This window comes from Barbus barbus (assembly GCF_936440315.1).
Source record: "Barbus barbus genome assembly, chromosome: 33".
NCBI lineage: Eukaryota > Metazoa > Chordata > Actinopteri > Cypriniformes > Cyprinidae > Barbus > Barbus barbus.
The window spans coordinates 26,728,982-26,754,753 of NC_136761.1; the positions used below are offsets into that span (position 1 = coordinate 26,728,982).

Sequence of the window (25,772 nt, forward strand, 5' to 3'; positions counted from 1 at the left end):
ATTTATTTTAGTTTAATATGTTTATGTTAAATTTGTGTCTAGTTTTTTTTCTCTTTAGATTTATTTTTATGTATTTATTATTTGTGGCCTGATTATTTTAGTTGAATATTACTGTGTTTTGCATGTATTTCTTGCATGTATCCCCTGTGAATGTTATGTGTTTAAAAAACATCTCTTTGAATGTCAGATTTTCCTGTTGGTTTTAAGATTATAGTTTGAGATTATAATAAAGTCTGTGGTAAACATGATTATTAAAGTCATGTTCAAGTTGCTTATAAGGACTGATTTATAATGCACAATAATGTAGATCAATATGAATATCAATGATATAGATCAGGCATGCAAAATCAAATCCTTGGAAGTTCTAATGTAGCAGATTATTATTATTATTATTTTTTATAATGCAAAAATATTGCATTGATGTTTGTATATTTACATATTGAATTAAATAGGCTTTTAAATATTGCGTTTACACACACACACGATTGTTTTGGTGAATTGTGGGGACTTTCCATAGACTTCTATTACTTTTATACTGAATTTTCTAACCTACCCCTTACAGAAAACCTGTTTGCATGGTTACACTTCCAGAGAAACATCATTTAATATTTGTTTCCCTTGTGGGGACCACAGGCCAGACCCTAAAATGTCAAAAATGTCAGGTTTTACTATCCTTGTGAGGACATTTGGTCCCTACAGTGTAGCACAAACAAGTGAACACACACAGTATTTAAACTAAACTAAAACCAAATGAATCAAAATAGGGACTATTTGTTGGACCTTTTCTTTGAAAGTTAATTTGGGTATGACCCGGATGTTCTCTCGCGCGCGTCCGGGAGCAGCTGTCTCGTGATGAGGTCTGTATTCTGTATTCTCACTCGAGCCAGAACGATAACACTGAGATTATCCAGTCATGCTCAACACGGGAGATTTCCGCGCGTCTACAGTCTTTATGACCGCCAGGCTTTGCGATGCTCGTGCACAGAAAACTCCAAACCATATTACATCACAACTCCCATCTTCTACGTGAACGCGTCTCCTCACATCGGTCACGTGCACTCTGCTGTCACTGCGGACTGTCTGCACAGATACAAGCTCTTAAAGGGATACGACTCCAGATTTGCCACAGGTGTGTTTCATTCATTCATGTTATGCGTTACTGAAAGTAAGTTATATGTGTCCCTGAAGCACAAAACCAGTCTGAAATCACACAGGTATATCTGTAGCAGCAGCCATGCACCCATTGCATGGGTCAAAATGATAATTTTTTATTTTATGCCAAAAATCATTAGTATATTAAGCAAAGATCATGTTCCATTAAGATATTTAGTGAATTCCCAACCATTAATATATCAAAAATTAATTATATGCATTGCTAAGAACTTAATTTGAACAACTTTAAAGGTGATTTTCTCAATATTTTAACTTTTTTGCACCCTCAGGTTACAGATTGCATCTCAGCCAAATATTGTCCTATCCTAACAAACCATACATCAATGGAAATATAATTTATAAATGGACTCTTATGACCAGGTCCAGGGTGACATATACTGATGTTATAGTGTGTTGTTTGTATATACTCTGCAGGCACTGATGAACATGGTCTGAAGATCCAGCAGGCAGCCAGTAATGCTGGTCAAGAGCCTCTGAGCTTCTGCACTGAGGTATCACAGCGTTTCAAGCATGTTTTCCAGAGATGCAGTATTTCATACACGGACTACATCCGGACAACAGAGCCAAGGCACAGACAGGCTGTTGAACACTTCTGGACGGTTCTCCAGAGCAAAGGCTTCCTCTACAAAGGCACTTATGAAGGCTGGTACTCCACTCCAGATGAAAGTTTTCTCACTCCAGCTCAAGTCACTGACAGCACAGACTCAGAGGGAAGACGGATCAAAGTATCCACCGAGAGCGGACACAAGGTACATCCATCAGTCCTGTGCTGCTCTGTCAGGGGATTGCACCATCTACAGCAGGGGTGGGATAACTGGGGTGCAACGGGTCCATGAAGACGTTTAGAAGAAAATGGTTTATAAGATTAAAATAAAAAAATTCTAAATTTAGAGGAAATAATAATTAGATCAAATGCATATAAACTACAAATTGAGACAGAATTATTTAAATATGTTAAATTAAATGAAAATAAATTATTAAAGACTAAAATAATAAGGGAACTAACAACAAAAATAGACTTAAATACAGAATGAAAACTAGATTAAAATAATGAAGCAATGATTGCATTAAAATATAACTAAACTTTGGTAAAAATTAGACTAAAATATATAAGCAAACAACAAAAAGCTGATTAAATGTAATGATTAAGAGAATAATCTTATTTTTTAGATTATTAAATGAAACTAAATTATGTAAGTAAACAAATATAAATTATAATAAGTGAACTAACATCAGAGTAAAAAAAAAAAAACTTCTGTAACTTAATAGAAACTAAATATTTTCAAAATAACATTTTACATTGGTGTAATATACAGTATACCAATTTATATTAGGACAATTTAAACTAGTAGTTAGTATTATAATAGTAATAGTAATAATGCATTTTAACATACGACGTGTAGACATTGTGAAAGATTCACTGTGCATATGTTCCTTATGAGATCGCGATGAACTGAGATGTCAGCTTTTAGTGATAATAAAGGAAACGCTGCTCGTATTCTGCCATAAAGATATATTTCTGCAGGAGCTTGAGGTCTCTACTTTAAACATTACTATAGCTAGCTGAGCTAGTCCTTCTCATGAGGATGATTATATCTGGGGGTCCATGGCATCTAAGAGATAGTAAAGCCCTGATCTAGAATACATCCACAGGCTGACTGATGGGGAGTGAATATTTGGAAACAACTTCTGTAGATTTTAGAAGACTAACCCTTAAAGGGATAGTTCACCCAAAAATGAATATTTGATGTTTATCTGCTCACCCCCAGGGCATCCAAGATGTAGGTGACTTTGTTTCTTCAGTAGAACACAAACAAAGATTTTTAACTCAAACCGTTGCAGTCTGTCAGTCAATGGGACTCACGGCTTTGAGAGACAAAAAAACATACACAGACAAAACCAAATTAAACCCTGCGGCTCGTGACGATACATTGAGGTCTTCAGACACGAAACGATCGCTCTGTGCAAGAAACTGAACAGTATTTATATAATTTTTTACCTCTGATCCACTGCAATGTCCAACTGTCCTGAGCGCGTTCACAACATCCGTTCACAACATCCTCAGGACAGTTGGACTTTTAAAAAAACGATATACTGTCTTACAAATTTCTTGCACAGAGCGATCGTTTTGTGTCTGAAGACCTCAATGTATCGTCACGAGCCGCAGGGTTTAATTTGGTTTTGTCTGTGTATGTTTTTTTGTCTCTCAAAGCCGTGAGTCCCATTGACTGACATATGACTGACAGACTGCAACGGTTTGAGTTAAAAATCTTTGTTTGTATTCTACTGAAGAAACAAAGTCACCTACATCTTGGATTGCCCTGGGGATAAGCAAATAAATAAAGGGATAGTTCACCCAAAAATTTAAATTTAAGTTATACCAGTCTATTACTAGTGTTGAGTGTTGGCACACAAGACCTAATCAAACTCTTCTGAAGTTCTTCAAAGTGGTATAATATAATTTCTCTATTCTCTCCGACAGGTGGAGTGGATGGAGGAGGACAATTACATGTTCCGCCTATCAGACTTTCGCACCAAACTACTTCACTGGCTTCAGTCGAACCCGAAGGTCATCCAGCCGGTGAAGTTTCACGGCTTGGTTCTCCAGTGGCTGGAGGACGACATCCCAGATCTGTCAGTGTCTCGGCAGAAGAGCCGGCTCCAGTGGGGAATCCCGGTCCCGGGCGATCCAGAGCAGACTATCTACGTCTGGCTGGATGCTCTGGTGAACTATCTGACGGTGGTCGGTTACCCTCAGAATCACTCTCAATGGTGGACAGCGGTGCATCACGTCGTGGGTAAGGACATCCTCAAGTTTCACGCCATATACTGGCCGGCGTTTCTCATGGCTGCGGGGTTGCCTCTTCCTCAGGTGATATATGTTCACTCTCACTGGACAGTGGAGGGAAAGAAAATGTCCAAGAGTCTCGGAAACGTGATCAACCCTTTGGACGCCATTGAGAAGTTCAGTGTGGATGGTTTGAGATACTTTCTTCTCAGACAAGGCGTTCCTGATTCGGACTGTGACTATTATGACGATAAAGTCATTAAGATGTGCAACAGCGAGTTAGCGGACACTCTCGGAGGGCTGTTAAACCGATGCACAGCACCCTCGATTAACCCCACACAGGTGTATCCTCGCTTCTCCAACACCTGCTTCCCAAGGGAAGAGCTCGCTGGAAGAGCTGTCTCGGATGATTACAGAATGATGGAGGCTGTATCGGCGCTTCCGGTCTTAGTAGAGCAGCACTTTGAGAATCTGCACATCTATAAAGCGCTGGAGGCCATTAGTGCATGCGTGCGGCTCACTAATGGGTTTGTACAAAGACATGCCCCGTGGAAGCTGGACCGGAACGATCCCGGAGAGCGGCGGTGGCTTGATACCGTCCTTCATGTGTCTTTAGAGTGCCTCAGGGTGTATGGGATTCTCCTGCAATCTGTGGTGCCAGGGCTTGCCCATAAAATTTTATCCAGGTTGGGAGTCACGCCTGAGGAGAGAAGCTGGGATTCTCTCAAATTTTTGATGAGATATGAAGGACGAGACTGTGGGTTGGAAGGAAGAGCGCTGGGTCCTGATTTGGGAGTGTTGTTTAGTCGCCTGGAGAGGAGAACAGAGAAACGGAAAACTCCCAAAATGGCAACAACACAAGACGAGTCAAAATCTGAATGAATTCTTGAACCTTACCATGATTTAATACAGTAATAAGATATAACGATGGTGTCGGGGTTGCACAGAAATTGAAGCAAACAAATGATTTAAGGTCACACGCTATACACAACAAGGCATAAAAACTGACATGATTTTTTTAATGAGAAATACACTAAACTGAAAAATTGTACAAATTGAAATAAAATAAAAAAGGTTGCAATATTCTTATAATTTCCTGTACTTCTTTTTTTACATAAACTCTTCCATGGTTCACCTCAGAATGAATCCTCTATGACTTTCAGAAATACATGTCTGAAAACAATGTTTGACTCTACTTCAGATTCTGTTGGCTTCCTCTTCTCTCAGAAAGCTCCATGTAGTAGAGAATCCGCTAATGTAGACACAAAACTACTCTTTACCACTGGTGAAATGCATTCAGATGCTCTCAGTAATATGAGTTGGTGTTCTGTCCAGGTTGAGTACCTAGGGAAAGAAGATACAGATACAGAATTTCAAAACAGAAAAGAACACATTTTTAAATATTGATGACTTTGTATTGATAAAGAACAGCACTAAGAATGAAAACAATTAATTATAAAAACTATGAACTTAGAACATACTAGGGTTGCCCCAACAAGACTGGTGGCTTAAACAAATGACTAGTAGTTGCATATATACATATACACACACACACACACATATATACATGTATACATATACAGTGGGGCAAATAGGTATTTGATACACTGCCGATTTTTCGAGTTGTCCCACTTACAAAGAATGGAGGAATGGAGAGATCTGTAATTTTCATCGTAGGTACACCTCAACTGTGAGAGACGGAATATAAAAACAAATCCAGAAAATCACATTGTATGATTTTTTTTATAATTTCCATTTTATTGCATGAAATAAGTATTTGATCACCTACCAACCAGCAAGAGTTCTGGCTCTCACAGACCTGTTAGTTTGTCTTTAAGAAGCCCTCCTATCCTCCACTCATTACCTGTATTAATTGCACCTGTTTGAACTCGTTACCTGTATAAAAGACACCTGTTCATACACTCAATCAATCAGACTCCAACCTCTCCACTATGGGCAAGACCAAAGAGCTGTCTAAGGACACTAGGGACAAAATTGTAGACCTGCACAAGGCTGGGATGGGCTACAGGACAATAGGCAAACAGCTTGGTGAGAAGGCGACAACTGTTGGCGCAATTATTAGAAAATGGAAGAAACTCAAGATGACTGTCAATCTCCCTCAGACTGGAGCTCCATGCAAGATCTCGCCTCGGAGTATCACTGATCCTGAGAAAGGTGAGGGATCAGCCTAGAACTACATGGGAGGACCTGGTCAATGACCTGAAGAGAGCTGGGACCACCGTCTCAACGGTTACCATTAGTAACACACTACAACATCATGGATTAAAATCTTGCAGCGTGCACAAGGTCCCCCTGCTCAGGCCAGCACATGTCCAGACCCGTCTGAAGTTTGCCAAAGACCATCTAGATGATCCAGAGAAGGCATGGGAGAAGGTCATGTGGTCAGATGAGACCAAAATATAACTTTTAGGTATAAACTCCACTCACCGTGTTTGGAGGAAGAAGAATGATGAGTACAATCCCAAGAACACCATCCCAACCGTGAAGCATGGGGGTGGAAACATCATGCTTTGGGGGTGATTTTCTGCAAAGGGGACAGGACGACTGCACCGTATTGAGGGGAGGACGGATGGGGCCATGTATCGCGAGATTTTGGGCAACAACCTCCTTCCCCCAGTAAGAGCATTGAAGATGGGTCGTGGCTGGGTCTTCCAGCAGGACAATGACCCCAAACACACAGCAAGGGCAACTGAGGAGTGGCTCCATAAGAAACATTTCAAGGTCCTGGAGTGGCCTAGCCAGTCTCCAGACCTGAACCCAAAAGAAAATCTATAGAGGGAGCTGAGACTCCGTGTTGCCCAGCCTGAAAGATCTGGAGAAGACCTGTATGGAGGAGTGGGCCAAAATCCCTGCTGCAGTGTGTGCAAACCTGGTCAAGAACTACAGGAAACGTCTGATCTCTAATTGTAAAGAAAGGTTTCTGTACCAAATATTAAGTTCTATTTTTCTATTGTATCAAATACTTATTTCATGCAATAAAATGGAAATTAATTATTCAAAAACCATACAATGTGATTTTCTGGATTTTTTTTATATTCTGTCTCTCACAGTTGAGGTGTACCTACGATGAAAATTAAAGATCTCTCCATTCTTTGTAAGTGGTAAAACTTGAAAAATCGACAGTGCATCAAATACTTATTTGCCCCACTGTGTGTGTATATTTTATATATATATATAAACATGCATGTGGAAAACACGGACGGAACTGCAAAATCCAGTCATAAAAATAGATTTTTCTGTATAATGCGAAATGTCACAGAATTTGCAGATTTTTGAATGAATAAATCAAATCAGAATGGACTAGAGTCTGTGAACATTAAACCACAGAAAGACTGTTTAAGTATGAATCCTGCATGTCTCTGAGTTAATTAATGGCACAGACGTGTGGTTTTGTTTACGACACACACACACTGAAGCGCACGTGATGCTTGCAGTGTTTTCAGCCTCTGAACGTGTGAACACTGTCTATTCAATTCAATTGAGCTTCATTGGCATGACTTGCACAGTATTGCCAAATCATTGAAATAATACATAAACACTGTCTTCAGAGCTGCTCTGAGTGTCACTTCATAAGCATTTGATAGTTTCATTTCAGAAAAACTACTATCATATCATACACAAAGAAACTTAATGGTCTTCTCTGCAACTCGTCATAATAAAAGTGAAGTTTAACTTGATAAAATTGTGACAAATATATTACTTTTGTACAACAGAATGTATTTCTTAATACTACTACTACTAATAAAATGGTTATTAAAACTTAATTTTTTTAAGGAATAAATCACACAATTTTAACAGCACACCTGTTGTGCAGCACTTTGTTTGCCCAAAACTGGAAGGGTTTCATTTTTATTGGATTACAAGAATAATTAAATTAATGTTTAATGCCTTCATTTGATTACCAGGAAAATTGTAATTGTGAAATAAAACATTGCATAGAATAAATTGAAAAAAAAAAAAAAAAAGTTTCAGGATTTTAAGACATTACTATTTTTATTTGATTACTAAGCTTAAATGTAACCATTAAAGTGGAGTCCAGAAATGTATATATTAAAAAATAAAACATTTAATTTCATAGGGCCCTATATATACACTTACGGAGCCTTTAATAGATAGCCTATTTTGTACTCAAGCACACACATATGCAAATGTAATGACAATGTGTCAGATATTTTAATTACTTAATAAACTAGTGTTGTCTGAGTCAGAGGCAAGTAGCTATACATTTGAGTTTCATTCATTTTTCTGACGCGCTCCAGTTAAGTTTTATTTTGCTGTTGGTGCTGCTAGGCTTGTTGACTGAAACGGCAGAAAGTACATCCTTTTTGTTTACTTTACCAAACGTTTTGTTGATATTGGGAGTGTATACATATGAAAGTAGACCCTTTAGTCTTATCTGCATGAGCAAAAATGACGGCATATTTCAAATTCCACCAGAAAACAATGCCAGTGGAGTAGCTTTCACTCAAACGCTTGGATATGTGCTTAATAGCGCACATTTATCTAGGTTAATGTTAGAGTGAGCAGCTGTGTTAAGTTGCTACGAACATATTTCACTTATAAATGATAAGCCATATTTGACTAACATTTTCTTGACTATTCGGGGCACCGCTACACGAAAAAAGGATTCATGTTGATACTGTCCAATATCATGCCATGAGCATTTGAAAACGTTTGGAGGGCAATGTATATCAAGCAAAAACACAACAGTGTGTCATGGCTGTTTGAAACGGAGTAATGTAAATATTGAAGCATACTTGAGAGCTGCTGCTGGAGCTGTCTGACCAGGGCTGCGGTCTGCTGCTGCTGCTGGGTCTGCTGCATGCCTTGCCGAGGGAACTGAGACAGAATACAGAAGAAAATGTAAAGTTTAAGCCACAGAAGCTTCTAGAACTGTTTTATAATGTCCATCTACTAGGGCTGTGACAATAAATCAATGCATTGTGAATCGAGAAATGATTATGCATCGATTCAGAGATTTTCCAAATGCATGGTGATTCTCTCTTGACTTGATTCTAAGCTTAGCTTTTAACTGCAGATGGCACTGCGTGCTTTAGAAACAGCTCTGCTTTCTTCTAATTCCTTACACATGCACCACTTGAACCTAAAAAAAATCATTCATACAGTTCTTACGGGGTGTGGAACGACATGGGGGTGAATAATGACAATTTTAATTTTTGGGTGAACTAACCCTTTAATCTCAAGTGACTAGGTGCAAGTACATTTAACCACTTACATGACAAAGCACAAACGCTCTTCTTTGTGAGCATTTAGGTGTGCAGTTAAAAACTAGTCTAGAGTGCCGTCTGCTGTTAAAAACTAAGCTCAGAATGGATTCCAGAGAGAATCGCGATGCATAACGATAATCTCAGAATCGATCCACCAATACATCGATTCATAACAGTTCAAAAGGTTGAAGCAAATTACAAGAGTGTTTGAAGCATGATGCATCGATCGTCCCAGCCCTACCATCTACCCACTTTTCCACCCCTTTGTGTTTCAGTACATGGTGTAATTTAAAAGTGCATGGTCTCACCATGGGCTGCATCCCCAGGGCCTGAGCGGAAGGCTGGGCTGATGCCACCGGCTGCTGCTGTTGTTGAACCTGCTGCTGTTGAACCTGCTGAGGCTGAACCTGCTGCTGCTGCTGTTGCACTTGTTGCTGAACCTGCTGCTGCTGCACCTGCTGCTGTAAGACAAACACACAAATACAATAACATTACAGGTGAATCGCTGAAATGTAGGCGTTATGTGAAAAGTGCAGTATCCCACAATGTAGGGATGGGCGATATGACCTAAAATCAAAACCTTGATTAATTGAACAATTTACCTCGATTATGATTATTGAACAATTTTTTGTTTTTTTATGCATTTTTTTGGTCCTCATAGTTCATATTTGTACTGTAAACATACTCGGCTATTAAAAGTTTTTCATTTTTTCTAATGAAAGAGTGCATTTCTTATCTTTGTGATTTTAAAATAATTGAAGGAAACAAGGTATTTATGGTTATTTGTTGAATATTTCAAACAATTAAATTCAAAGCTTGCTTGAAATGAAGTTGTCTTATGAAAAAGTCACATTTCAGATTTATTGTAAATAGGAAGTTTCCTAAAAAAAAAACTTAAATTTTTTGCAAACTATATAAATGAATATTGCAAATGTATTACCATTAACTCTTGCAAACAAAATACATTTTAAATATTGTCATGCGAAAAGTAGAAAATAATAACTTGCATCTCCTGTAAACACATGTTTTAAATAATGAATGTAAACACAGAGCACTGCTGATTAAGAGAAAGAGCATGGCAGACGTCTTTGCATCTAAAATCGTGAGACGCAGCGCTCAGGAATGGTTTTAAAAAAAATAGCACAGCGTAGAACATATCTATGGCACAGATGCCTACTCCGCCATGTTGCTGTTAAATACAACTTGGGGCATGCTAACTTGCTACTGTAAACAAAAGCTTGCAACGCTTGCCCCGCCTCCGAGGTCTTCTGATTGGTCCACTGTTTTGAAACTGACATGGCTCTGCGTGTATTTTTAACACGCCACTCATGTGTGAGATGCTGCAAAACATGCAAGCTCAACGGTCATACACAAACGTATAGCGCCGACTACACAGGCGGTAGTAAGTGTTTAAGGGTAAGGTATTAACAGGATTAAAAAACTGAAGTAACCGACATGGGAAATTTACGTCGGTTAGAGGTTCTGAATTTCGATTTCATTTCGACTAAGTCGTCCAGTCCTGACACAATGCATGGGGGGGGGGGGGGGGGGGGGGGGCATGGGCATACCCTGAGAGCTGTATGCTGTCTGCTGTATGCTGTCTGCTGTTGCTGGACTTGTTGTTGTTGTTGTTGTTGCTGCTGCTGTTGTTGCTGCTGCTGCTCCATCATCTGATTGGGCCTCATGTTGGGGTGCATGCCCTGCGCTGCCAAGTGACCTTGACCCAGGCCGTGCATCATAGGCGTCTGCTGCATGGACTGATGGGAAAACCTGAAACAGATGGTGAAAGTTGAGCTGATTTGTTTTACACTCCTTAAAAGTAGGGTTGTGCAGTATAACGTCACTAAATAAGTATGGGGTAACACTTTAGATTAAATGTGCAGTATGTAATATTGATAAATAGTGGCTGAAATAGGTCCTGCAGTCCAAATTCAAAACATTGGAGAGTGTTGGTTCTCCGAACCCTCCTCTTTGGACTCGATGCTCAGTTGGGTTACCAGACTGAGGACATGCAACAGAAATGAGTGCAATTGTCAATGGAATGTGACGAGCCTTATACTGCAAGTTGATGAGTTGATTTATTTGTGTTTTTTAACACACTGTGTTTTCCACCAACTGGCAACCTGGGGTGTCGAAAATACCATTGCATAGACTGGCAGTGGGGTGGACAGACAAAAACAGACATTCAGACACAGAACACACATTTCAAACAAGAATAACTGGCTGAGGCATTGTTTTTCTGAGAAACAATGTGAACTATATGTTTCCTAAATAGTATTTTTATGCTTTAGCACAGTCAAAAATGTACTAATAGCACCTTTAAGGAACACATTCATTATTAACTATTAACTCTGATAATCCCTGGTGGCTCCTTTGAAGGCATCTTGAGTAAAACAACTACATTTTACGAATTACATAAAAAAAAGAGACCTGAACTGAAAGTGGCAAAGCTGGATTTACAGAACAAGGAAGTTTGCTGCGCATAACTCCTATCGTCTTTAGTATGTCTGGCATTCCTCTATTACTCACTTCTTTAGACCAAATATGCAAGTTTCAGTTCAGCGATCACCACTCAGATATTCTGCTCAAATTAAAGTGTAAACAGCTAGCCAGTGTTCCTTCGCACGGCCGTCTGCACCGTAACTGACATCAAACCTTTTCGGTGACAAACTGTAATAAATTCAAATGTGAATCTCGAACATACTGTCTTTTTTGTTGTTGTTTTAATATAAACATGAATTAATTTGGAATTAATATTAAGAATTAGAGTGTTAATTTATATTGTAATATAATAAATCAGGAAACTAAGTGAGGTAAAATAAACCATGTGTAAGAGTTGCCATTCTATTGATTTGTGGTGCAATAATTCTGATGATTTTTCTCAAACATAACAGTCAGCAATCACGATTTTAATTTTGAGCTAAATAATTGTATTTATTAGTTTAACCATTATGAAGCATGACTAAAATTTACAGACTTTTAGTAAACTAAAACTTGATAAAAAAAACAAAGGATAATATCTAAATATGATCAAAATGAAAAAAGACATGACAGGACAAGGACCAACTTATAAACAGCTGACAAAATTAACACTACATTTAGCAAATAATATTATTTTAGGCAAGGTGCTAGGACTAGGACTAAGCCAGGCAGTATTGTCTGTGACTGACCTTTGTGGGTTCGTCATTGTGTGTGCGTATGCTGCAGGAGCCTGCTGATGGACGTAGCCACTAGACCTCTGCTGCATTTGCCTAAGAGAGTCCACCATGCCTGGGTTTGTGCCAGGATGTCCCCCCTGGAAGCCCTGGTTACTGTACGAGGTAGGAACTATTCCTCCGGGCTGAGAGGGGTGAGGCTGCATCCCCATGTGTGAAGCGTACGAGGTGTAGCCCTGGGAAATATTCTGAAGAGAGAAACATGGGCTGTTATTTCTGGGTTTCAGTGAATGCTGAACAAATCAACATTGCAAATTTGCCTATACTTGCCTGTGTCGGCTGTATTGATGGATACTGTTGATTAGGTGCCACTTGTCTAATCTGCTGTCCAAGTAAATGATTATGATTCTAGATAAGTGCAAACAGAGCATTAAAAAAAAAAGCACAAATGCCTTCCATTTCCGGAAAATGATCATTCAACCTTTCTGAATTAAACGTTCACAAACCACTAGGAGACAAGACAAAAAACACAGATGGTGCTTGCCCATGGAAACACATCTCCATGATGGTCTACATTTTCAAACTTTAAGAGCGACCCATTTTTTGCTTCTTAAACTGAGGTGACCAATATATGGAAGCTTGTTTCAGCCACTGAAAAAAAAAAAAAAAAAAAAAAAAAAAGGTAGCTTAACTTTTTTCTCAAAAACAAGTGATATAAACTCGCAGTTGTGAGCTATAAAGTCAGAATTGTATGTTAGAAAGTTATAACTGCGATATATATACACATGGGATTCTGAGAAATAGAGAATTGTGAAATATAAACAATTTTAAGAACATAGTCTTTTTCCTCAGAAAGTTTGTGCAAGTTTCTTTCAATTCTGAGAAAAGGTCAAAACTGTGAAAAAGTCAGAACTGCGAGTTTATGTCTCACAACTTTTGCGAGTTTATATCACAATTCTGAGGGGAAAAAAATCTGTTGTGTGCAGTAAAGTTTCAATTCAGTGTTATAAAGTTAAAATTGTGATATACAAACATGCAATTCCGAGAAATAAAGTCAGAATTGTGAGATATAAACTCGCAATTAAGAAAATAGACTATTTCCCCTCAGAATTGGACTTTCAATTATGAGTTTCTCTCAATTCTGAGAAAAGTCGTCAAAATTGTGAGGAAAAATCTGTATTACGATATAGACTGGCAACTGCAAGAAAAAAAAAAGTAAATTTATATCTTTTAATTCCAAATTTCTTGCGACTGAGAATTTATATCATGCAACTCTGAGAAAAAAAAAGTCAGAATTGAGATAAAAAGGTTGCAATTCCATTTAAAAAAAATTAAATGGACATCCATACTCACATATACAACCATTTACATGCAGTCATGTCAAGCCATAATAATACATGTTGCCAAGTCTGCGGTTTTACCACAGAATTAGTCTCCCCAGAACACTATTTTGATGGAAGGGACCCCCAGTGGAGAGGAAAACTGCAGAAAATACACAATTATGATAGTTCTGATTAGCACCTGGCTGGTTTTATTTAGCAGATCTGGCTACCCTCTTATTTTATCACCATTTGTTGTTTGCTTTTGATATCTGAAGGAGGGTTTGGACCCGGAAATGGTGACGCATGATGTCAGACTTCTCCAAGTCAAGTCATTAGTCCTAAAATGTGTGGGGCCACTGCAGTACATGTTTGCTTGAGCAAGCACCAATATTATAGGACATGCAATAAAATGACAAAGCCGATGAACTAATCAGACAAAATACAACAAAACCATGCGTTTTTGGTCTGGGGTCTTGATCAGTAAAACCAGACTCACCAGTCTGACCTGTAGCTGATGACGGAGAATCTGCCCCTGAGGCATGCTCTGAGGGGGCTTGTAGCCTATCTGGAACTGCTTGTCCATTCCCATCATGTTGCCCATGCCAGCACCCTGCATATTAGGCATGCTGTAGGCAGGACGTGGAGGAATTTTGCCCATAGGACCCCTGGGACGGAAAGGGGGCTCTAAACCGGGGCCTCCTTAGGGGGTAAAAATACAAAAAAGCGCATAAAAAGATACCATAAAATATAAATATATGCATAAAAATAAATAAATAATAGATGATGTCCTACATGCATATCATGATTCTAAAATGACTGAAACAACTGCTTTATGAAGTTTAACCATAGAAGAGGTTAAAAGGCATGCACTGACCTGGTGGCAGAGGCTGGTTTTGGGTATACATAGTCATTGGAGTCTGGTAGCCCATTCGGAAAGACATGTTTGACTGACTCATGCTCATGAGATCAGGAGCCATGCCCGACGTATACTGCATGACTGGGTTGTGCGGCTTGTAGTCCTAAACCACAGGAAATAATTGCAATTTTAATAGAAAACTTGATTTTATGACTTTTTAACTCTTTCTCATGCTGCCATTGACAGAATTTTCCAGCTTTCCATGTTTTCACTGTTACACAGCAGGAGGAGCTATTTCACATCCTCTGAAAGAATAATTCTCTTGTACAGATACCAGGAAATGTGTCATACATGTAGTCAAGTGGATAAGGACATTTGGACAAGACAATTGAATAGAGTCAAGAACATGGGCGAAGAAGCAGGAACAAGCAATTGCGTATTTAAGCAGATGCATTTGTGAAATAACGTGATCATCAAACATTGAACAGCATATAAATCAAAACTCCCTAATGTTACAGAGTAAAATGTTGACTCAGGAAGTGGTTTAGGACTGTGGAGCTTTGGGGGTTTTGATGGAAGCGATCGACTCCATCTATGGTTGAATCATCGCTCTGAATCCGATCCAGACTTGGTCTTTTACAAAAACGTGATTTTTAAAATGTCGCTTTTCATAAAACTTGCCCACAGTGCTGATAAAAAAAAGAATGCATGAAGCTAGAATCTTTTTTCTTTTTTTTAAAGCAGAAGCTTTGTTCTCTTTTTTGAGATATTTATAAGGGATATGAACATTTTGTGAAAATGATCAAAAATGTTGGCGGTGGCTGGCAACTTTTTTTCTTTTTTTTAACACCAACAGGGAAAGAGTAAAGAAGAAAAATACTTCTAAAGGATCTTATAAAAATATACACAGGAAATTAATTTTTTTCTCATATGTACCTCTTGTTTACTTGTAGATGCTGGTTTCTTTTTCTTTTTCTTCTTAGCGGGGTCAGGTGCAACATTAGTGACGTTCTTCTCCGGCTTCCCTGGATCCACCTTCTTGTCCGGCTCAGGAGGCACGGGTGTGGGTGGCTCTTCCTCCTCTTGGGGCAGATTGAGGGGCGCCAGGTAGTAACTGCGCTGTTTGGGCTTTATGTGAGTGTGGTAAAGCAGAAGCCGCTGCTGCTCTTCATACTTCGTGACTTTGCGGTCGACCCGCACGGTCCCAAACCAGCCCCAGGACAGCGGAGCCGAGTGCTTCAGGCCCTCGAACACGTCCCAAGGAGATATCTTCTGCTTAGTCGACACCTGAAGACCCTGTATGTGAGAAATCACAGTGCAAAGGTAAGCGAATGGCCAGAAGCTGAGCAGTGCTACAACACTGACAAGCTGCTACGTACCTCTTTTTCAAAACCAGCTATTTTGTTGCCCTTTGTGTCAATGAGTGATCCCTGGGGCTCACAGGTGATAACATCACGCGTCTGCTTGGGCAGAGGCAGCAACTGCCGCACTTTCTCCAAGCTCTCGGACTGACGGTCACCAAGCTCTTTCTGCAGGGCAAAGCAAACTAGAGTCTAACATTTCCAGAAGGAAAAGTGTGTGGGACTTGCCTGTGCAAAATCACTGCCATGATGATAAAATATTGCTTATTACAGTTGCTGTAAGTTCTGAGTGTTTTTGTGCATTTTTAGGTACACTACCATTTAAAAAATTTGGAGTCGGTAAGATGCTTTTGAAAGAAGACTCTTATGCTCACCAAGACTGCATTTATTTAATTAAAAACACAGTAAAAACAGTAAAATATTATTGCAATTCAAAATAACTGTTTCTATTTGAATATATCATAAACGTAATGCAAAGCTGAATATTCAGCATCATTACTCCAGTCAGTGTCACACGATGCTTCAGAAATCATTATAATATGCTGATTTGCTGCTCAAGAAACATTTTTGATTATTATCAATGTCGAAAAAAGTTATATTTTTCAGGATACTTTGATGAATAGGAAGCTCAAAAGAACAACACTTATCTGAAATAATTATAAATGTCTGTTACCTTTGAGCAATTTAATGCATCTTTGCTGAATAATACGACAGCATTTTAGTGCTACATAAAATATATATTTTTTTAAATCTAAGATTATGAGATTAAAGTCGCAACATTTTGAGAATAAAGTTGTAATACTTTAAGAAAGTCAGCAATATGAATATAAACTAGTAACATTAAGAAAACAGACGTGTCATTTTGAGAATAAAGTCATATTATGGGATTAAATTCAGAACATTTGAATAAAGTCAGCATTATGAGAATAAAGTCATAGCATTTTGAGATTAAAGTTGTAACATTTTGAGAATGTCAAAATATTTTAAGAATAAGGTTATGGGATTAATTTTGTAGTACTTTGAGAATAAAGATATAGCATTATGACTCTGCGCTCCTTATTGACTTGACTAAGAAAAGCCTGTTCTGGTTTTCTAAGCAGTATCAGTATTGCTCAGTCTCACCCGGAGTTTCTTGACCAGGTTCATGTAGGCCCTCTTATTCTCCTCCATGCTGCCCTGAGAGATGCTGGACATGTCAGCCGCCAGAGTGCCGTTAATCAACACGCTCAGCATGTCTAACACCGTAGTGAAGAGCTCACTAATGGAAAACAACAAACATCTTTCAAATTAGACAGTATAGCAAAGACGATCAGAGACTGAAAGAGGGGAGTGTCAGATCTCACTTGTTAGACTGCATGTCCACTGTGCCACTGCTGATGATGTCCAGCAGAAGCACCGCCCACTCCGTCGTCTGCTGTGTACTTCGCTGCACCGTATCAAACATCCCACCCACCTAGACCATGTGACACCAAATAACCAATGAGCTCAGTGCAGTTTAACCACATCTTGGTAGGGTTGGGTATCATTTGAATTTTATTGATTCTGATTCTGCTTATCGATTCCAATTGCTTTTAACAAAATACCACAGCAAAAACAACTAGACTTATATACATTTCAAATATTCAATATTTCACAGTCAGTAATAGGAACAAACAAATCGATTAGCAGTAGAATAAATAAATACAACTGAACCAAATTACAGGTACAGAAACGGTAATTAAAGGGGTCATATGATGTTGCTAAAAAGAACATTATTTTGTGTATTTGGTGTAATGCAATGTGTTTATGAGGTTTAAGGTTCAAAAAACACTTTATTTTCCACATACTGTACATTATTGTTGCTCCTCTATGCCCTGCCTTTCTGAAATGCGCCGATTTTTACAAAGCTCATCGTTCTGAGAAGCAAGGCGTGCTCTGATTGGCCAGCTATCCGGTGCATTGTGATTGGCCGAATACCTCAAGCGCGAGATGGAAATGTTACGCCCCTCACCGTATTGTGATGCCATGTCCCAGCACGACGAGACAAAAACAATAAATCCTATTATAAATGAGGCATTAGTTGCATCCAGTGGGGACATAATTACGGATTATAATGACTTGTATATGGCCTTTTTATGCGTCACGTTGCATCGCGCCGTGTAAACATTACCATGCCTGCATTTGCACTACTCTACACCGTTCAAAACTCATGTTTGAATAGTCAGTGGCAAATTCTTTAAATATGAAAAATACTTACAGGCTGTGGATCAGAAGCGCCAGACTGTCCTTGCAAAGTTGGAATTGCCCCACTTTATAGAAACAGCCTTTGTGCGAGCCAGCATTGTAGGCTACTCTTCCAGGTTCAGGAAATAGTCCTCCGTAAAATGCGCTGCACACACTCTAATATTTGGGTTGAACTGTTCTTGAACAGTGTTGTAAATACAACTTAACCACTGATTTCTAGTTGTGCCCTCTTTTGGAAGCCCAAACAACGAAACACTAGGACATGGCGCCGGCGGCAGCAACAACACTAGTCAAAGTCAAGTCAAAGTCTGCTTTATTGTCAATTCTGCCACATGTACAGCACATACATACAGAGAATTGAAATTGCATAACTCTCAGACCCTTGGTGCATACACTTAACATTAAATACTGACAGTAGACGTAAAAATACAGATAAATACAGTTTAAATATATGTACATACAAACTACACAGATATACAAATGAGGACATTGTAGAAAAAAAGAGATCGATAAATGTCTTACATTTCACTGCTGGTTATACTCTGTATAATTAACATACGGGCAATTATGGTGACCCATACTCGGAATTTGTGCTCTGCATTTATCCCATCCAAAGGGCACACACACAGCAGTGAACACACACCCGGAGCAGTGGGCAGCCATTTATGCTGCAGCGCCCGGGGAGCAGTTGGGGGTTCGGCGCCTTGCTCAAGGGCACCTCAGTCGTGGTATTGAGAGTGGAGAGAGCGCTGTACAGAAGGTGCACATGATGGGGGCCAGGGCTCTGGCTCTTCTCAGTTTGTGGAGAAAGTAGAGACGCTGCTGTGCTTTCTTGGCCAGTGCTACAGTGTTGTTAGTCCAAGAGAGGTCTTCTGTGATGTGCACACCCAGGAACTTGTCGCACCGTTGATGGTCAGAGGAGCATGCTGAGTGTGCACTCTCCTGAAGTCAACAACAATCTCCTTCGTCTTCTCCACATTCAGAGAGAGATTGTTGTCACTGCACCATCCGGCCAGGCGGCTCACCTCACTCCTGTAGTTTGTCTCATATCTGTTGCTAATGAGACTCACCACAGTCGTGTCATCCGCAACCTTAATGAAAAGGTTAGAGTTGTGTGACGATATGCAGTCGTGGGTCAGCAGAGTGAAGAGGAGGGGGCTCAGCACACATCCTTGGGGGGCCCCTGTGTTCAGTGTGATGGTGCTGGATGTGTTACTGCCGACCCGTAGTGCCTGAGGTCTCCCAGTCAGGAAGTCCAACAGCCAGTTGCACAGAGTGGTGTTGAGCCCCAGCTGGACCAATTTGTGAGTGAGCTGTTGAGGGATGATTGTATTGAATGCTAAACTGAAGTCTATGAATAGCATTCTGTCTTTTTTGTCCAGATGTGTGAGGGCTGGGTGGAGGGCAGTGGCGACGGCGTCATCGGTTGAACGGGTGGACCGATATGCAAACTGCAAGGGGTCCAGGGAGGGAGGGGGGCAGACTTGATTTGGTGCATGACTAGTCGTTCAAAGCACTTCATTTACATTTACATTTATTCATTTAGCTGACGCTTTTATCCAAAGCGACTTACAATTGCTATATATATCAGAGGTTGCACGCCTCTGGAGCAACTAGGGGTTAAGTGTCTTGCTCAGGGACACATTGGTGTCTCACAGTGGATTCGAACCCAGGTCTCTCACACCAAAGGCATTATCCACTGCGCCATCACCACCCCATACTTCATGAGGATAGGAGTAAGTGCGACTGGACGGTAGTCATTGAAGCAGGATGGAGATGACTTCTTCAGGACTGGAATGATGGTGGTAGCCTTGAAGCATGTGGGGACAACAGCCTGACTTAGCGAGATGTTGAAAATGTCTGTGAAGACATCGGTGAGTTCCACTGCACAGTCTCTCGGTACACGCCCAGGAATGTTGTCAGGACCCGGGGCTTTGTGTGTGTGTATTTATTTTCATATTAAATATTTCAACACACCGTTAGATGACATTAAGCGCAACTTGAAACTGAAACTAAACTATATAAAACTAAATAAAAATCTGCTCACAAAATAAAAACTAAACTAAAATATGAATGAAACTAATAAAAACTAAACTGAATTTTATAGCAAATTTGAAAACGATATAAAAATTCAAAGTTCAAAACTATAATAACCTTGTGGCGTAGGTTTCTGCATACTGGTCCATAAATCTGAAAGAAGTCAGTTTGGTCTCAGAACAACCTTTTCTACAGTGAAAATGCACTGAACGGACACAAACCGGGAACCTGCACAAAGACCGCTTGCGACGTGTGCACAAGGTGCAAGTTCTTTCCGTTCCTGCACTTAAATCATTTTAAATTACATTCAAATGCAAACGCAGGAATCGTTAAGCAGAATCGAAATGTATGCGTCTTATCGAATACCCAGATTTTGATACTCAACCCTATATATCTTGGTGACTTTCATTTGTCTTTTAGGCAGTTTAACCTCGGGCACACAATACAAGGAAATGAGATTGATGAGAGGCAGATCAACACACAGATTGTACTTGTTTGGTCAGCCTGAAGGCAGATGATGTATGAGAGAAAGAGATAAGTCGCGCACCAGATTGAGTCGCAGCTTCAAGGCCTCGTGCATCATCTGCTTGGCCTTGCAGTCGTCCTGGTACTGGTCCTCACGCCAGTTAGTCACAATCTGACAGGGGAATACATCACATCAGTCCAAAGAGATGAGATGCATTTGACTGACAGTGACACGGTGTGTGTTGATGAGGTACCTGCTGGACCTGGCTATAGAGGGAGGTCAGGAGACCCTCTCTCTGCTCATCTTGTCCTTTGAGACACGTCAGCACCAGAGAAAGGAAGGGCTGCTGGCTCAGGAGAGACATACTGAAAGAGAAAAGAAAACAAAGGAAATGGTCATTCTCGATAGCACAGTCACACTTGTTAATTCTTGTGATAAGCACAAAATAAAAGGCACACGCAAATAGTTATTCTTTTTAAGCTGATGATACACGGGACAACTTTGAGCAATTTTGGCAGGCAACTTTAAGCAATATTTCTTGGGCACTTTCACACATTTAATTTTTTTTATATATTAGTGTAAGTATAGTAATATGATTGTAAAGAGATTTATAATGTTACAAAATATTTCAATTTTAAATAAATCCTGTTCTTTTAAACTTATATTCATCAAAGATACAATAACTAAATCACAGTTCTGATAAAAATATTAAGCAGCACAACTGCTTTTCACATTGATAATAAGACATCAGCATATTAGAATGATTTCTGAAGGATCATGTGACACTGATGCTGAAAATTCTACTTTTTAATCACAGGAATAAATTACATTTGAAAATATATGAAAATGTATAAAATACTTTAAATTGTAATAATATTTCAAAATATTACTGTATTTTTGATCAAATAAATGCAACCTTAGTTAGCATAAGAGACGTCTTTCAGCCAGTACCAAGCTTTTGAATGGTAGTGTATAATTTACAATGCATTGTGTGAATGACAACAGGGCTGCCTCTCAGAGAGCAGTATAATTTTGTAGCTTACTGTTTAGAACCAACTTCCTTTAAAAAAAAAACCTAGTGAGCAGCACATCTACTCAACATGTTTAGGTACATTTGAGGCACTAAACATCAGGAGAAAAGCAGCAGTTGCAGCAGTTTAAAAGTCTAGTACCTTTTTTGTTTCTGCCGATCTCTTTCTTTCCGTGAGGAGGGACCCAGGTGCTGTCCCTTCTCAAGCTCTTCACCGGCGGCCTTCAGCACGTGACCCTGCACTGAGGTGGGCAGCTTACCAATCAGAGGGGCCACTAACCAGACCCCTGAACGCTCGGAGGAACTGGAGGAAACACAACAATAACAACAGTATTTGAGAAACACGCAGGGCATCGCTCTCTTCTTACAGCATAGACACTGATAGGAACATTGATTGGTGTTGTTTGAAGAAGAGAAGGCCAGTCCATCAATTCCATCAAGTTGAAAGTAAATAAAAGCACAAAGCAATAATTGGGGTCACCGACCTGAGCACAGGTTTGAGTTTGCTGGCACTGTTGCTATTGGAGACGGAGCTGCCAGAAACCGCAGAGCCATTCCAGGTGGGGTTACTGGAGTTCATCTCAGCAGACTTCTGGAAAACCTCAATGGTGGCCTTGGCTATGTTCTCCAGAAGAGAATACAGCTCCTGCAAAGAGTGCGTTCAGATGTACAAATCTTAAAGAAAAGAAGAGAAATGAACTCGGCAAACACGCTTCGGCTTACGTTATTCGAGCTTTGCTTGATCATGAGCTGAAGCTCGAGAGAGGACTGTCTCATGGTCCACTGGTCCATGTTCTGTAAGCAGAAAAACAGACAGAATATGGAAAGAATGCTTTTAAAGCAATCAAAGCAGAACTTAAGAGCCCCAGCTGGATGTTAATTGCGAGGGGCCCCTATCTTCACAGTCTATGAAGATGAAAACCAATCCAGAATAATGAGCTGCTGTGAGACCCACACAAATCATTAATGGCTTAAAGGATAAAGGGTGTGAAATAATTAAGCTCGGGGAAATGACTCTCTGTTCATTCTCTGCTGCTCTTCCATCGCTGAAAGCCGCAGCAGAGCTGCCTGGTCTCTAAAGCATGTGTCTGTCTTAACGTATGCAGGCCTGCTCTACTGGGTTTTAAAGCTGAACTGTATACGTTCTGCACTGAGAGCATCACCAAGTGGAACTGCAAAATCAATGGCTGTTTTCAAACAGCTTTTCAGAACTCCCTAATTGCATATAAATATAGTATATTGCAGTGTTTTCCCAGGATTCTGTGAGACTATGGTGGGTGGACACCAAACCATCTAAAAGTTTTTAGTGCTTTGTTGCAGTACTTTAAAGTGGACTAAAAACCTCTTTTTTTTGTTGTGACAGTGTGTCAGTCCACATCACGTTCACACTGCTATTTTTAGGAAGCCAAACCATTTAAATACAATAATAAAATTTAATTTAAATATCACAGCACATGCATTTACTGTGAACCGAGCTGCTCTGAGACAGATTAGAATATACAGCCTTCTTAATTAAATGATAGATACTTTGCCAAAGCAACAGCACAAAACACAATGTTAGAGGTCTTTTGTTATTATACTGGTTCAGTATGAAACTGTGGTGGGACAGATTAGGCCGCCATGGTCGAGGTAATTAATGGGAAACATTGTACTACATAAATATTTAAATTTATTTAAACTAATAGTTTATATGTAATGTAGAAATCTAAAAATGAACTCTATACTACTATAAAAAGCTCGGTCAACTCAAGAGCAGATGTTCTGATGGGGTCATGTGAGAGCGTGTGACCTGCAGGATGCGTTTGATGCGCTGTCTCTGAGGATTCTCGCCCTCCTCGCTGTCCAGCTGCCTGTGTGGGTAACAGATGAGCTGCAGTAACCGCTGAGCCTGGATGTTCACCAGCACCGGATCCTGCAGAGCACTGCTGTCCTCCGACAGAGACTTCAGACACCGCTCACCCACCCACTCCTGAACAAGAGAGAAAATTCAGAAAAATTCAATCTTAAACGAAGAAAAGGGTTACATTTTTCTACAGAAAAACTTTCCAGACAACTTTAGTCTATACTGATATTACACTATGGATTATAACAGATAAATTCCTCCAAGGATGAGAATATGATCCACTTAAAACAATCACCTGTTGGCAGATGCTCTTCAGCACATACTTGGCGTAAACCACCAGACTGGCCGTTTCAATCGAGACATTACGTCCTCCGGATTTTTTGGACCCCATGTCATCCTCTCCGATGTCGTCCAATCCAGCAGAGTGGGAGAAGCCTGAACCCTTCAGCTCAGCATCTCCTGGAGAAATAAAGTCACAGTTTTTAAGGACCAATCAATTCTGAATGCATAAACCTACAGTTGGGCAAAAAAGTATTTAGTCAGCCACCAATTGTGCATGTTCTCCCACTTAAAAAGATGAGAGAGGCCTGTAATTTTCATCATAGGTACACTTCATCTATGAGAGACAGAATGGGGGGAAAGAATCCAGGAAATCACATTGTCTGATTTTTTAAGAATTTATTTGCAAATTATGGTGGAAAATAAGTATTTATCATGCATTATGGTGCATGATCTGTGCATATTTATCTCCTGGCTCAGATGAGACAACTTTTTCACTGGAGAAAGCAGTATTATTGATTATGGACTTGCTGGAAACAACAGTTTGAAGCTACAAAAGCTTTTTGCGTCACAAGTCATTAACTGATGGACTGGAGTGGTGTGAATTATTGTGAGGTTTTTATAAACTGTTTGGGCTCTCATTCTGACGGCACCCATTCACTGCAGAGCATCCATTGGTGAGCAAATGATGTGATGCTACATTTCTCCAAATCTGATGAAGAAACAAACTAGTCTAAAATTCACTAATCCTTTAAAATCTAAAATCCTTTAAAATCTAAAATTCACTAATCCTTTATCAAATTAAATTTTTTCAGGGAACTATTTCTTTAATCACCTGTTTGACTGGCTAAAATGTGAATGCACAACAGAAAAGTACCCAAAGTCTCACCCAGCATGAAAACAGCCTTTAACACAGCAAACACGGCTCCCACCACAATGCTGTTCTGAGAAGCAGCCAGTAGATGTCGGTCGCAGGACGATCTGATGCCCACTGTGGATTTGTCTGTGGACACAAATATTATTCTCAGGTTTATAGTTACGGTCTGGAGTGGTTCAGGCGGGATGTGTAAAAGAGTTTGATGTACTTTATTTGGAGGGAGCTGTTACCTGATTTGGTGCCGTCCTGAGGACAGGGGTTGCGCTGTGGGGTTCTGAACAGATGAAGCAGGATCCTACATGTCAGTCTGGCTCCAGATTCAGAATCCTGCTCACTACATGCTGAATACACACACACACACACACACACGAACATGTCACAACCAGCGTCTTCCATAAAAAGCCACTGGTCTCAGAATATGACCCCATCATTTCTGGCACACAGCTGCATCAACGCAGTACAAACAGAATGAGCCGAACACAATACTGCATCCTGCCAGACAGACAGACCACCTGTGACTCAAACGAGCAGGATAAATAAACACCCGGGCAAAAGAATCCTTTGAAGTTCCCAGAAGGATCTTCAAACTTGATTTAAGGTGTTGGTTCAACCAAACAAACATGTTGTCATGAATTGCTCATGAATTGACTCATGTTGTTCCAAGCCAAATGACACAAATGTTGAAAAAAATGCACACAGAAGGTAGACAGATAGAGCTAATCAAATACAGTAAATGGAACCTCAAGCCTTTGTGATGAGAACAAACCTCTTTGATTCGAGCACGTCAAGCAAGTTAGAGCTCATCAAAAATGATAAATGGAAGCTCAATGTGTGTGTGAGAGTGTGTACTGATTAATGTTTATATCTGAATAAAAGACTAAATTAAATCTGTTCATCATATAAAGTGGATTCCTCTCACAATGTCTTTATGAATTTTTTTCAAAAATTTGGTTGCATAAACATTCGATGGTTGGACAAAAATGATTTGAGAATATTGAAAATACCTTCATTTGGGTTTGAAAGATGTATAAAAGTCTTTAAAATGACGTGAGGGCGAGTAAATGAATAGAGTAAATGAGTAAAATATTTTTTTTATTTTTGAGTGAACCATGC

General features: G+C 39.7%; 2 protein-coding genes across 11 annotated transcripts in view; one reads left to right on the plus strand and one right to left on the minus strand.

Annotated features, from left to right (window-relative positions):
* The first annotated feature begins 89 nt into the window (after positions 1 to 89).
* Positions 90 to 5,051, plus strand: LOC306853699 (methionine--tRNA ligase, mitochondrial-like). The gene is made up of 3 exons (XM_079391308.1): positions 90 to 1,129; positions 1,588 to 1,922; positions 3,656 to 5,051. The coding sequence occupies exons 1-3, from the start codon at positions 853 to 855 to the stop codon at positions 4,841 to 4,843; spliced, it is 1,800 nt and encodes a 599-aa protein (XP_079247434.1). The 5' UTR covers positions 90 to 852; the 3' UTR covers positions 4,844 to 5,051.
* The window catches only part of LOC306853697 (mediator of RNA polymerase II transcription subunit 12), a 43,871-nt gene continuing 22,936 nt past the window's right edge, over positions 4,838 to 25,772 (minus strand). For 2 of the 10 annotated variants that reach the window (XM_079391298.1, XM_079391296.1), the window contains exons 24-44: positions 24,890 to 25,000; positions 24,672 to 24,785; positions 23,799 to 23,962; positions 23,450 to 23,629; positions 22,384 to 22,455; positions 22,146 to 22,306; positions 21,803 to 21,964; positions 20,884 to 20,995; positions 20,712 to 20,801; positions 17,248 to 17,357; positions 17,027 to 17,162; positions 15,923 to 16,072; positions 15,480 to 15,839; positions 14,562 to 14,706; positions 14,184 to 14,386; positions 12,696 to 12,773; positions 12,381 to 12,613; positions 10,779 to 10,980; positions 9,519 to 9,671; positions 8,740 to 8,821; positions 4,838 to 5,305 (exon numbers count right to left, since the gene is read on the minus strand). In XM_079391298.1, coding sequence (XP_079247424.1) covers positions 5,268 to 5,305; positions 8,740 to 8,821; positions 9,519 to 9,671; positions 10,779 to 10,980; positions 12,381 to 12,613; positions 12,696 to 12,773; positions 14,184 to 14,386; positions 14,562 to 14,706; positions 15,480 to 15,839; positions 15,923 to 16,072; positions 17,027 to 17,162; positions 17,248 to 17,357; positions 20,712 to 20,801; positions 20,884 to 20,995; positions 21,803 to 21,964; positions 22,146 to 22,306; positions 22,384 to 22,455; positions 23,450 to 23,629; positions 23,799 to 23,962; positions 24,672 to 24,785; positions 24,890 to 25,000 — 3,056 coding nt within the window. In that variant the 3' untranslated portion in view covers positions 4,838 to 5,267. Of the gene's footprint in view, positions 5,306 to 5,597; positions 5,650 to 8,739; positions 8,822 to 9,518; positions 9,672 to 10,778; positions 10,981 to 12,380; positions 12,614 to 12,695; positions 12,774 to 14,183; positions 14,387 to 14,561; positions 14,707 to 15,479; positions 15,840 to 15,922; positions 16,073 to 17,026; positions 17,163 to 17,247; positions 17,358 to 20,711; positions 20,802 to 20,883; positions 20,996 to 21,802; positions 21,965 to 22,145; positions 22,307 to 22,383; positions 22,456 to 23,449; positions 23,630 to 23,798; positions 23,963 to 24,671; positions 24,786 to 24,889; positions 25,001 to 25,772 lie in introns of all 10 variants that reach the window. The other 8 variants (XM_079391301.1, XM_079391300.1, XM_079391304.1 and 5 more) reach the window with 7 other exon arrangements.

What these genes read in the sequence shown, in the direction of transcription:
- LOC306853699 (XM_079391308.1), top strand. Translation starts at nt 853, where the DNA reads ATGAGGTCTGTATTCTGTATTCTCACTCGAGCCAGAACGATAACACTG. An exon ending in CGACTCCAGATTTGCCACAG is followed by an intron (nt 1,130 to 1,587) that starts GTGTGTTTCATT and finishes TATACTCTGCAG; the next exon opens with GCACTGATGAACATGGTCTG. An exon ending in CCACCGAGAGCGGACACAAG is followed by an intron (nt 1,923 to 3,655) that starts GTACATCCATCA and finishes TCTCTCCGACAG; the next exon opens with GTGGAGTGGATGGAGGAGGA.